General features: G+C 43.9%; 1 protein-coding gene across 5 annotated transcripts in view; it reads left to right on the top strand.

The window, feature by feature from the left end:
* Window positions 1-12,157, top strand: part of LOC117553822 (nuclear factor of activated T-cells, cytoplasmic 1-like) — a 62,531-nt gene that overhangs the window by 32,565 nt on the left and 17,809 nt on the right. For 4 of the 5 annotated variants that reach the window (XM_034227901.1, XM_034227894.1, XM_034227910.1 and 1 more), the window contains exon 9: window positions 7,297-7,950. The exons of the other annotated variant lie outside the window; for it this stretch is intronic. In XM_034227901.1, coding sequence (XP_034083792.1) covers window positions 7,297-7,950 — 654 coding nt within the window. The remainder of the gene's footprint in view (window positions 1-7,296; window positions 7,951-12,157) is intronic. 5 annotated transcript variants of the gene reach the window in all.

Raw genomic sequence — 12,157 nt, 5'->3', positions numbered from 1 at the left:
GAAGAATGTATTGCAGAGAGTTAAGAGAAGAGCTCAGCCCCACAATAACAGTGTGAGCTATGGACTTTTCACAATGGGTGCAGGCGTAATATCAGCGTTAGTATCACTTTCACTATCCAGATGGATTACTCTTATATTTATCTATGTGTATTCAGATATAATTAACTTCAGCAAACCAACATTTTCCATTAAAGTGCCAGTCCAGTGCTGTTGGCCGTTGAGCAGGTTCACTGATATATTAGATCAAAACAATGGTATCTTGTATTCATCGATCGGTGTCTGATGGGTCTAATGCTGTTGGGAGAGCATATGATGTTTTAAGTCTTCAGCTGTTATTACGATGTGACATTTGGATTATCAGCAGATGTATTTATTGCCACAGGAGATAAGTGATTGGGATTTTGGATGAAGCCCTGAGACAAAGAAAAGCAAGACCCTATTTGGAGATGCCTGATTATATGATGGGTTCATTCTGGGTTACTGAACCAGTGCACAGCAGACACACTGTCCTTATAAAGCCGATCCATTTCATAAACTGTACTTCCACGGGGAAAGAGAGACAGGGTGATGTGGAGGCTTATCGGTCTCCGCTATGCATCTCTAAGTCATTTCCCTGAGCATAAAGATAGCTCTAATTAAAAGATGACTTGTTTTGTTCTCTCTTTGTTGCCAAGTAAACCACAAGTACAGTGTGGACCACACAAGCAGGGCCGATATCTTCTTAAAGGAGCATAATTAACTCACAAGTGTTACCACCAAAGAGACAAGCTATTGAGTTCTATTTTGAGATTTACCAAGCTTTTGAAGACACACATTAAAAAATACGACAACAATTTCCCTAAAAACAAATATTGTGTATTTAAATCAAATATTTGTATATTACAACAGTGCTGGATAACAGCTGAGGCAGTACTGCCATGAACGCATAAATAAACTGTAAATCTCTGTGGGCAGCATAGCCTTTACAGTCACAAGCAAAGTTTAAATGTGCAATACTATTGACATGTGCTATGTACTTTCAATGTGATTTGAACGTTGTTTGAATAATAATGTATCACTCTACAGTTGTTTTTGTTTATGTCATCAGGATTGCAGAAAATGTACTTTTCATGAAACTTGGTGTAAGGTTGGAGCTAATAAAGATCCATTTTGGAGTGGTTCCGAATCAAAGGATGGATATAGTCATTATTGTTCACTTTTGTTTATATTGTAAGATAGGGCATTGGGTCATCGCTCTCCAAATTCCCTAGTTGTAAATATAATTGTGTAAAGGCACATTTCAGTTTCCAAGGTGTTTAAAAAAGCAATATTCAGAGCTCTCTGATTCAAATTACATTCACAAAGAAGACTGTAGGTTATAATTAGTGTACACAGACCCTGAAGATGATTGTATTACATTCATGGTGTCAATACAGCAACAAAGAATGAGGAAATCCTAGTTAGGCTGTGTGTGTGTGTGTGTGTGTGTGTGTGTGTGTGTGTGTGTGTGTGTGTGTGTGTGGTGTGTGTGTGTGTGTGTGTGTGTGTGTGTGTGTGTGTGTGTGTGTGTTGTGTGTGTGTGGTGTGTGTGTGTGGTGTGTGTGTGTGTGTGTGTGTGTGTGTGTGTGTGTGTGGTGTGTGTGTGTGTGTGTGTGTGTGTGTGTGTGTGTGTGTGTGTGTGTGTGTGTGTGTGTGTGTGTGTGTGTGTGTGTGTGTGTGTGTGTGTGTGTGTGTGTGTGTGTGTGTGTGTTGTTGTGTGTGTGTGTGTGTGTGTGTGTGTGTGTGTGTGTGTGTGTGGTGTGGTGTGTGTGTGTTGTGGTGTGTGTGTGTGTGTGTGTGTGTGTGTGTGTGGTGTGTGTGTGTGGGGGAAGAGAAACAACACTGTGGCCAGGTACTCGGGGCGGGCTGGGGACGAGGACACCCACACACACTGTTGTCAACACTTTTTTTTCGCCTGCTTGTATGAAAATACTCTTCCGGCCCGCTGTCCCACTTCAAGCACAGTTGTGGTCACTGACGTTGTTTAGAGAGAACATTTCTTTCACACTCTGATGTCTGCTCGTCTATAAAAAGACAAACCCAACCCTTTAAATAGCCTGGCTTGTTTGAAACAGCGGAAGGATGAAGCAAACACTCTGGGACACAGATGCTAGTGAAAACCACCTTTATTTTCCATTCAGGTCCTGTGGCCTTCTTGTTATTCTTTAATGCAAATGCTCTTGGCACGTAATGCGGCTGAACAACAATGCAGAGTATTACTATACTGCAGTATCCGCTCAGCTCTAAAGAGAGTATTATTTCAATAATGACTATTGTTTTAGACATGTAAACGGATTCTAATCTCTCAAGGCCTCGCCCTGCCTCCAATGTTAAAATATAAAATGTTATCAGATGCTGTCTCTTACTAGCTGACATAGAAAGATAAGCCTTAGTGATCTTATGTAGGTGTAATATAGACCTAAAAGAAACATTGCCATTTTGATGACCCAACAGAATTGTAGCCAGTCAGAAATAAACTCTGAAATGTGTCACTAGGACTTTGCACTAAATCTGATAGCACAAATATATTTATGAGCAAAGCAGTTGGGCTTTAGTGAGAAAAATATACTGACCTTTATCTTTCCAGAAAGGGTAATCAATATGTTTAATTATATTATTGAAAAATGTTTTAATACATACATAAATATAATATTTGAAAAGTATAGGTAAGGGTTCACAATTTGACATTTCAAACAGGCGGATTGTCTCCACGCGGCTCACAACATTGTGGCGCTCACATGTTTGAGCTGGCGGCTAACAATGCTAACAGAGCTAACAGTCTTTACTTGGGGGGGAAACTGGCAGGTGGAAGTTACGCTTCGGTGACATTGCCATAGGTGGGAGAAGCCGTGATCAGCTCTAAGCGCTGTTTGAGAGCAGTGCAGAGTGGCAGCCATTAGCTAGCCAAACGTGCACTAACATGCACATGTGGCCGACTCTGCTAGCTAAACAAAGCTCAAAGAAGCTTGGACAGCAATAGTGGGAGAGGGACCTACTTTCCTGGAGATCAATACTCCACAATATATTTATATAAAGTCAAATTTGAGAACCTTTAAGCCGATTATGTGAGCTATTTGCTGCCAGCTAAACTATACTGACTGGATTAAAGCTGCCTTGAGCCAATAGAGCAAGAAGAAATACATTTGCTTTTGATATACCTCCAGCAGTGTTTGTGCTTGAGATGCACCCTTAGTAAAAGTGTCCTTATCTTGCTCCTGCAATGAGCTACGCGTTTCCAAACTCCTATCCAATCATTGTTGTGTAAAGACGTGACCCGTGATCTTCAAAAAATAAACAGTTTTCACCAACCACATTTAACAAGAAACGTTAAGAAGAAGTCCTGGCAATGACCGAAAGCTTAAGTGAAGAACTTCTCGGAACCCCTTTTATTTTTACAGAAGATTCCTTTGTAATATCAAGTTCTATTATTAACGCTGACTCCCTCTGCTACATTGGTTTGTGGTAGGAGCGGGAATGGGGATAGTCTGAAACATGTTCTGTGACACATAGAGGAAAAGTTAATGAACTTTGTTCTTTTGTAAATACTTGCACAGTCATGATTTTTTCCGAAAAACTAGACTGTTTCTGTCATGTCTACAGCTTTGGGTTTTGCACTGGTTTTATGCTAACAGTATTATGGGTGCCAAGATTGCCTACACAGTGGGACACGGTGCACCAGGTGCATCACCTGCTCCATGTTAAATGTCAACGCAGATTCCCAGCATAACAACACAATGTCATACCTCAGCCACAAACCGTTGCAAATTAGAATCAAACCGTTTGCATTCATGATCAACCTTGCCCAATGGCTACAAGTAGAGATAGTCTCCTTTGCAAGGTAATTTCCAAATGTAAAATCACCCTGTTTGCCAGCCCTTCCTAATCAAATATACCAATACAGGCACAGACGCACTGTGTCCAGATTCCCATTAGGCAAGGCAAGGCAAGTTTATTTATATAGCACCTTTCAGCACGCAACAATTCAAAGTGCTTTACAAAATAAATTAAAAGACATTTTAAGAATAAATACAGTAAAAACACATTATACAATGGCATTTTACAACAGGCATTAAAAAGCAAAGATAATAAAATAAACACAACATATATACAATACATGTATAAAAGGCATACTGCAGTGCGAGTATGAACAGCTCAATTAAAAGCAGCGGCAAAAAGATATGTTTTCAGTCTTGATTTGAAAATAGTAAGAGTTTCTGCAGACGTCAATTCAATTCAAAACCTGTATTTATCCAGGTGAAATCCCATTGAGATCATTGATCTCTTTTTCAAGGGAGACCTGCAGCAGTAGGTTCCACAAGAAGACATAAAAACATAAACAACAGAACAACAAAAGGACATCATACAGCATTAATTACAGCGATTACATTTTACATATCTATCCACATGTACATCCACCAACAGCATCTGATTGTGTAGCATCCAACCGAGTTTTAAAAACATGTAGTGGTGCCAGATTGGTAATAAGACGTGCACGATTCGGGCAGTTTGTTCCAGATTGTCGGGGCATATGGCTAAACGCTGCTTTTCCATGTTTTGTTCTTATTCTCGGAACCGAGAGCAGACCCGTCCCAGAAGACCTGAGACACCTTGATGGTTCATAACTATGCAGGAGATCGTTAATATACTTTGGTCCTAAGCCATTTAGTGATTTAAAAACTAGCAATAGTACTTTCAAATCTATTATTTGGCCGACTGGAAGCCAGTGTAAAGATTTCAGAACCGGACTGATGTGATCCACTCTTTTAGTGTTAGTGAGGACTCGGGCAGCAGCGTTCTGAATCAGCTGCAGCTTTCTGATGGATTTTCTTGTCAGCCCTGTGAATACACTATTGCAGTAGTCGAGTCTACTGAAAATTAAAGTATGTACAAGCTTTCCTAAATCCTGTTTTGACCATTACCTTGAGGAAACAAATCCTCAATAAAATACCAGATCAGACCTGATCAGTTTAATACGAGCAGAAATGGAGAGAAAACCATGTGCAGAACATCAGCTGTCTGTGGGCCATAACCCACAGGTTGGGAGGAAATAAAAGCCAGCTGAAGTTGGGACTCGCCTGGTTGGTGAATCTGTTTTCTTAGCTCATGTGCAAAGTAGAAAGGAGACACACAGATGGACGGAGCTGAAGGAGACCTCTGTTTATATCTCTAGCAGAGGAGTTGTTTGAAACTTAAAAGAAAGTCCATTAGTCCAATGTGATTTGATTTCCTGTTTTGCCAGTCTTGCTCACAGTCAGAAGGCATACAGAAGAAAAATGTTGACAAATGACCTCATTGGGAATACAAACTTTAAGCTGCAATAAGCCAAACTGCTCTTCAAAAATGCACTCTAAGTGGATTACAAAATGGGACTGCAAAGGGCAACAGTACACCATGCCTTCTGAGATACTGCTGATTCACCCCTCAATTAAATGATCATGTTGGTTTTGCTTGCAGGCAGGACATTTTGTGACGTAATACTTCCAGTGAAATCTTGATTTCAAAATTGTTTAAATTTGCTTTGCTTGGTTCAAACCGCTTGATTTATTCGGAATATAATATAGGTGAAACCTCAGAACCATGACGATGTAAACAAATACAAATCCTTTTTACAATGATATTTCCATTCATAAATGTTCAGGTTCTATCGAGACAGTTTAGGTGAAAATTCAACTGACATGACAATGCAGTTTTTGAATTGAAGCTAACATGTCAAAATCATCAAATTAGCTTTTCCGCATGACCGCACTGGCATCAAGCATCTTGGCACCATAGCACTGTGTCATCCATTCACACAGAAGAGTTGGCAGGGAATACAAAAAAAGAACCATTGAGGGAAGTGTCTGTTGATGTAGCTTCGACCATGTGACTTGCTTGTTCCTCCCCAGGCTGTGTAGAGGAGGCCCGTCCGTGCACCATGGGACTCGCCTTACGACGCTCCCCCAGACACCAGGCCTGCTCCCTGGGCTCTGAAAGCAGACAGGGCTGACGTAAATGTGCTCCCTGCTGCGTTATCACTGCACCGCATCTCAGCACCCCAGAGGCTTACAGGCGCGATTCATGTCTTTTCAAATCTAGCTCCCACACAAATAATAACACGCTGAAAAACAGCCCGTCTTTCATAAGACACACTTCGCGCTTGATACATTTAAATTGCAACCTTTGCTTTTCCGATCATTCAAAGGTTCTATTGTGTACAACCGCAAACACACAGACATCTTATTCATATTGACATCTGTACGCCTTTTGAGTAAATGTCACTCCGAGCACATTTTTGCCAAAAGCTCTTAATGGTGGTGGTTGGCATCAAACGCTCACCACACCCATTAACAGACATTAACAATGTGTAGGAATAGAAACAGTGTGCCTATTGTGACTCAGAAGCCTTTGCTATGCAGCTGGGTATCTTAACGCTGCCCTATTAGTTTTGTGCTGGCACAGTCTACGCATAAATACTTATATAATAACTCCAGTGAGCTTGTTAACGTGATCCCTCTACTTCTTATAGGTCCGTTTTGAAATGTCCAATTAATAGAAAGTTGTTTTCAGTAACTACTCTTGACATTGAACAGGAAGTACCTGTCCGTCAGAACTAATCAGGAAATAGTGCAGACGGTCTGCACTGGATTAGAAATTAGACGAGAGGAGGCAGCATGATCAAGTGGGGTCACAGCACTCTCCTGCATTAGCTGAGGCCTGAAGCTCCTGAAACCACAGGCGCAGCTCTGCAGCCTCTTAAGGAGCTCAGGCGGCCTAATCAAAATCAAATCATCTCCTCTTTTTTTTTTCACTCTCTCCTCTATCTTTTTCAGTCCTTAGAGAAACAATTACTTCTAGAGTGTGGAGAAAAACCTTGGGGTCCTGGGCTCCTTGAGCAGCAGCAGCAGCAGCCCAGAGCTTTAAAGTAACTTTTATTGGATATCAGACCTGGAGGAGAGTCCAAAGAAAATAGGTCTTATTCGTTATTAGAGCCAGCTGTGGCTTTCCACACTGATGACTCATCCATTTTTCTTTCCCCCCTTATTCTTTGCTCTTTTTTTCGGTTCATGATGTGGTAAAAGGGGTGGCAGTTGGAAGGCGTGAGGGTTTCTCTGTTAGAGAGCCCAGCCAAGTTGACACCAAGCCCATATCGAATGGTGGTTGTTTGTTTGGATAATGGAGGGTAGCACGGCCCATGCTTACAGCTTTATTAAGCCTGACTCGTACACTCATTGCGCCACGTGGATGCCCTGCACGCTTTTTTAATATCTCCACCTTTCTTTCTACTTTTTTTCCCCTCAGTGCCGATAATAAAGACAGAACCCAATGATGAATATGATTCTCTGGGGACTGCGAGACTGCCCATGCATTCAAAGCCCTTTTACAGCCGGCCCAGGCCCACTCCCATCATGACTCTTACCAATCCTGACGACTGCCTGGTTGGTGGCTACACCCCGTGCCCACCTCGCCATACCGCCATGCCATCGTCATCCCCCAGCTCCAGCCCCACCCTGCAAGACCTGTCCCCAGTGGCGTACAGCAAGTGCTTTCCTAACAGCCCCGATCATGCGGCACCACCAGGCCCTGTTGTGACCCCCATTCAAGAGACCTCTGGCCGCCCCAACCTCGCCCACCCAGCATCGCCAGACCACAACTCCCCTCTCAGGATGCTTCATTCCCAGGGCAGCCCCAACCACCTCAACAGCCCAGGGCCCCATGGTTACCACACCATCTACGACAGCAGCAGTCCGTCATCATCCCCGGTATCCCAGCCTTCCACTCCTGGTGGGACAGAGGACAGCCCATTCGTTCAGGCCTACAGTCCCGGCCCGGGTCAGACCCATACCGGAGAGAGCTCGCCCAGCCTTTTAACTGATGATGATGCCAGCCCCCCATCGATGGCCATCACCGTCAAACAGGAGCCCCAGGAACTGGACCAGATGTACCTAGATGATGGTAAGTTACAAAAAACAAGGTGTACATACGTTTTTCTGCAACTTTCCATTAGATAAGCATTCAAATTAGCTTTCTCTTTATGAGCTCTCTGTCAATGCCAGAAATGGCTGTTTACGTAGCACATTACATTTATTTAACACCTCTTGCTTATCTGCAAGCCCCCACACATAGCCGCACCCTGCTGCACCCCTCAGTATTTCCTGGGCAGATTTACGTCACATTTGTTCAATTTTAGACCACGGCAGATTTATTTGCTTTGCTGAAACATGCGGTCCAGCTTATGTTGTCCAAGTGGCGGCTTTGCTTTACATCAGTAAATTGCCTTGATGGGATTTTGAAACAATCTGTCAAAACATCAGAGCAGTGAGGTCAGGCCGGTGTGCAGCAGAACAAAAACAGTGGCACACGCGTAGCCAACCAAACTGTTGACACAACGACTAATGAAGGAAGCAAAACAATGGCCAGGGGTTTCCTGAACCAAACCATTCCCCCCCCCCCCACATCTTTCTGGGAGGGATGCTGAGAGGCGGAAGGTAGAGGCTTTGTTTTCCTGTGTTTTCCCCGTGGAGTCGACACCATGCGGCTGTCGTCATCAGGGGAGGCTTTGGGGTCACTGATCTCCCTCTGGCAATGAAACCGGTTACACCCAAGGGACCATATGGTTGAGTTTATTGCCCACATTATGTCTCTTAGGTCGCCAAGCTGTTATCTTTGCTAGCAGAGGCTCCACTTGTTGTTATGATATGAATATATACAGTATGTTCATCGAGCACATTTATGGCATCGTGCCAGTTTAAAACTTTTAAATTGTAATGGAGGTTTGGGGGAAGGCAACTCTGCACTATACTCAGGAGTTGTGTGTGTGTGTGTGTGTGTGTGTGTGTGTGTGTGTGTGTGTGTGTGTGTGGTGTGTGTGTGTGTGTGTGTGTGTGTGTGTGTGTGTGTGTGTGTGTGTGTGTGTGTGTGTGTGTGGTGTGTGTGTGTGTGTGTGTGTGTGTGTGTGTGTGTGTGTGTGTGTGTGTGTGTGTGTGTGTGTGTGTGTGTGTGTGTGTGTGTGGTGTGTGTGTGTGTGTGTGTGTGTGTGTGTGTGTGTGTGTGTGTGTGTGTGTGTGTGTGTGTGTGTGTGTGGTGTGTGTGTGTGTGTGTGTGTGTGTGTGTGTGTGTGTGTGTGTGTGTGTAAACCTCAATCAACAGCTCTGGGAGTAGAGGGGTGATGGGCACGAGGGGATCAGGGGAGTTTTGCTGTGGAACTGTAATTGAGTTGAAATGCAGTTGTCAGCATATATGTCAGTCCGGATGAGTCCCATTAGTCCTCACCTCATAAACATACAATACAGACACAGGGGGGGGTGTCTGTCTGTTATCAGCTCTATAAACTGATTCCCAAAAACGTTTTCTTTCCTGTTTCTTTTCTCTTTCTTTTTTTTCTGAGTCAATAGAAATGTTCTGGAACTCTAAATTGAAACAAAATTTGAAGTTCTGTTTTCAATATTTATGGCAGGAGCTTACCTTTCAGCATTAATTGAATGAAGTGAAACTGTAGCTTTATTTTGCATTTTCTAATAAGGTTGGCAAGGGTTCCTTTTACACCAACAGTATGAAGATATACTAAATGTACACAGCACTTGCTAAGGTGAAATCATGTAATCTTATTCTCTTCCCCGCTACTCCATCCACTGTCACTTTAGCAGGCTCGATCTCTCCAACCCGGTGGCCAAATGTATTCAGCCAGTGATTACAGCTGCATTAGTGACGCGCAGGAATGTGTATTGATTGACCAAGGACAGTAAGGCAGCCCCTTGAAAAACCTCAATATGCCGCCGTTTTGCATCACCTAATGTCTGTGCGAGAATCTGTGGTGAGCTCCTGGAGTCCCTGTAAGTGTGCGGTGGTAACAGCATACTCCAAAGGCATCTACTGTGCCCAGGCCCGGCCCTATCCCAAACCCCTCAAATGAGCCTTAAGCTAAAATAAATAAGATCGGAAGGCAGCTTGCAGGGCATCCCGCTCCCCGTCCGCACGCATTAGGACCGTACGTTAGCGAGCTGAGCGCTCCATTAGAGAGAGAAGACAAGCGGATGACCTCACCTCAGCGGCGGTGATTTAACGCCAGCCATGTAGAGTAGCGTTCCTCCCCAGCAATCCAGGGCCGGTGATTTGGAGTCTGCTGGAGCACACTTGATCTTCCCCAAGAGTGGAGCGCCTCCCACGCTCGAACGCTGAGGCCTCCGGCTCTCATCAGCAAGAAGAAATGTGTCTCTCTGGCCGGGCTCAGGTTTTTTACACAGCCCCTGAGAAATCACTCAACTTATCAACGTTGAGCTACTGTACCACAAGGAGCTCGGTTAGTATGGAGGGATTCAGGGATGTCAACCCCCCTGACTGCCATACACAGTCTCCATTGTAATCTGCAAAACACCTCCTTATAGCTTATAGTGCAAGATGTGAGGCAATGGTATCTACAATGTGTTTATGGGAAGAATCCAGAAGGCAGTAAGATCTACAGGCAGCCATTTTCACACAGTGGCATGTAGGCCGTCCAACTTCTCATAGCTGAAATAATGCGATAGATCAGCATGGTTTAGATAAAAGTAGTAAGAAGAGGATAAAACACCCTTGTTGACTCATCATTGTAAACAAGCGCATATTGGGATATAAAACCGAAGTTTTAAGACATTTCGTACTTACTCACAGCCCGCTATGTGCACTTTACAAGGCACATGACTGTGAGCAAAACGCCAGTCAAATGACATCAGTGTATATAACAATAGAATTCATTGGAAAAATGCGTTGGCTACTTCCAAGTTTGTCTTGTACGGCCTGCTAATTGGGCCAAATAAAGAAATGCCAAAATGACAGCATGCCTTGTCACACATCTGAAGGAACAATTGTGATGACATCATACCCCCTCTTGTCTTAAACAACCACGGACACATACACACACATCACACATGTACTATTTTGAACTTAGACATGGCTTTTTGTTTTATTGCCAACTGTTTACTCTGTCATCTGTTCCTGGTGTTTATTATGCTGCAGATGTTTTTGTACACGTGTGTGCTTGGAGCAGAAGCAGTGTGTTGGTTGTGCTCAGTTTGGTTCTATTGGGCTGCTGCCGTGTGTCCGGTCTTATTAGCTGCTAGTGCGACGGGTGATATCATGAAGTGCAGCTGAATGCAGCACACGGCAAATGAAGTTGTGCTAATCAGAGGGCCAGATTTCTACCAGCTGCCTCTCTTGGAAACAGAGGGCCCTTATTCCCCAAAATAAGAAAAACACAGGGTGCAACGCAGCCTCTGCCGATTTCTGACATTTGACATATGTGCTCTGATTGCCTCGCGTTACAGCGTAGTTTCCCTTGTGATTGTTTCCTCCTCCAATTCAAGGTTGGTGCATTTGAAACTCTACGCAGCTTGTTTTCTCAAAATGAAAACAGGATTGTTGTCGGGCCCTCCTTTCCCTCCCTCCGGCGACAAAAAAAAAGAAGGCATTTTAACCTTCCCGAGGATCTCCGTCCACCACCAATGCTTCTGAAGGCAACTCGAGGCTTTCCTCATGGAAACTTTTACACATCCTGGCAAGTTGCCCAGACCCCAGGACTCCGCAAAACCTCTAATGATGATTGAGAGCGCGTCCGCACCGCGCTGAAAACATGCTGAGTCGCAAACATTGGAGTGTGCCGCAAGGCTGGCTCTGGGATTGGAGGGGGGGCAAAGAGAGAGAGGATTTAGACGTGTGTTCATTAAAGTGGAGGTTGAAGTGTCTAATGGGACTCACTAAAGCAGAGCTGCTCCTGTATGTTGGGGCTGTATGTATTTGTGTGTCTCTTTTAGTTAGTGGAATCAGTGAGATGCGGAAGCTCCAGTGACAGCCCGTGCTTTCACAACCCGCCACCTCTGACCCTCCGGCGTATTGGGAGGCAGGTCAAGCTCCAGCTAATTAGTGCACAGAAAGAAAGGCTGTCTTGTGGTTAAGTGCAATGCCAAGAACATAGTCTCCTTTTAGACATAGTGATATTGACGGGTGCAAGGCAAAGGGTGATGGCTTCTTTATTATTTATGACTACAAAGAGGATGTGGGTTGTCTTTACTCTTGTTGTCATTGCTTGCATTTTCATATTAGGGATCATGTTTTCCTGGCAGCTCTTGACACACTGAAGTACAAGTTTTTGTGAAGTTGTATAGTCATAGGAAAAATGAATAGATGG

The sequence above is a fragment of the Gymnodraco acuticeps genome, unplaced genomic scaffold (assembly GCF_902827175.1).
Source record: "Gymnodraco acuticeps unplaced genomic scaffold, fGymAcu1.1, whole genome shotgun sequence".
Classification (NCBI taxonomy): domain Eukaryota; kingdom Metazoa; phylum Chordata; class Actinopteri; order Perciformes; family Bathydraconidae; genus Gymnodraco; species Gymnodraco acuticeps.
This window is presented reverse-complemented; position numbering and strand designations above follow the sequence as displayed.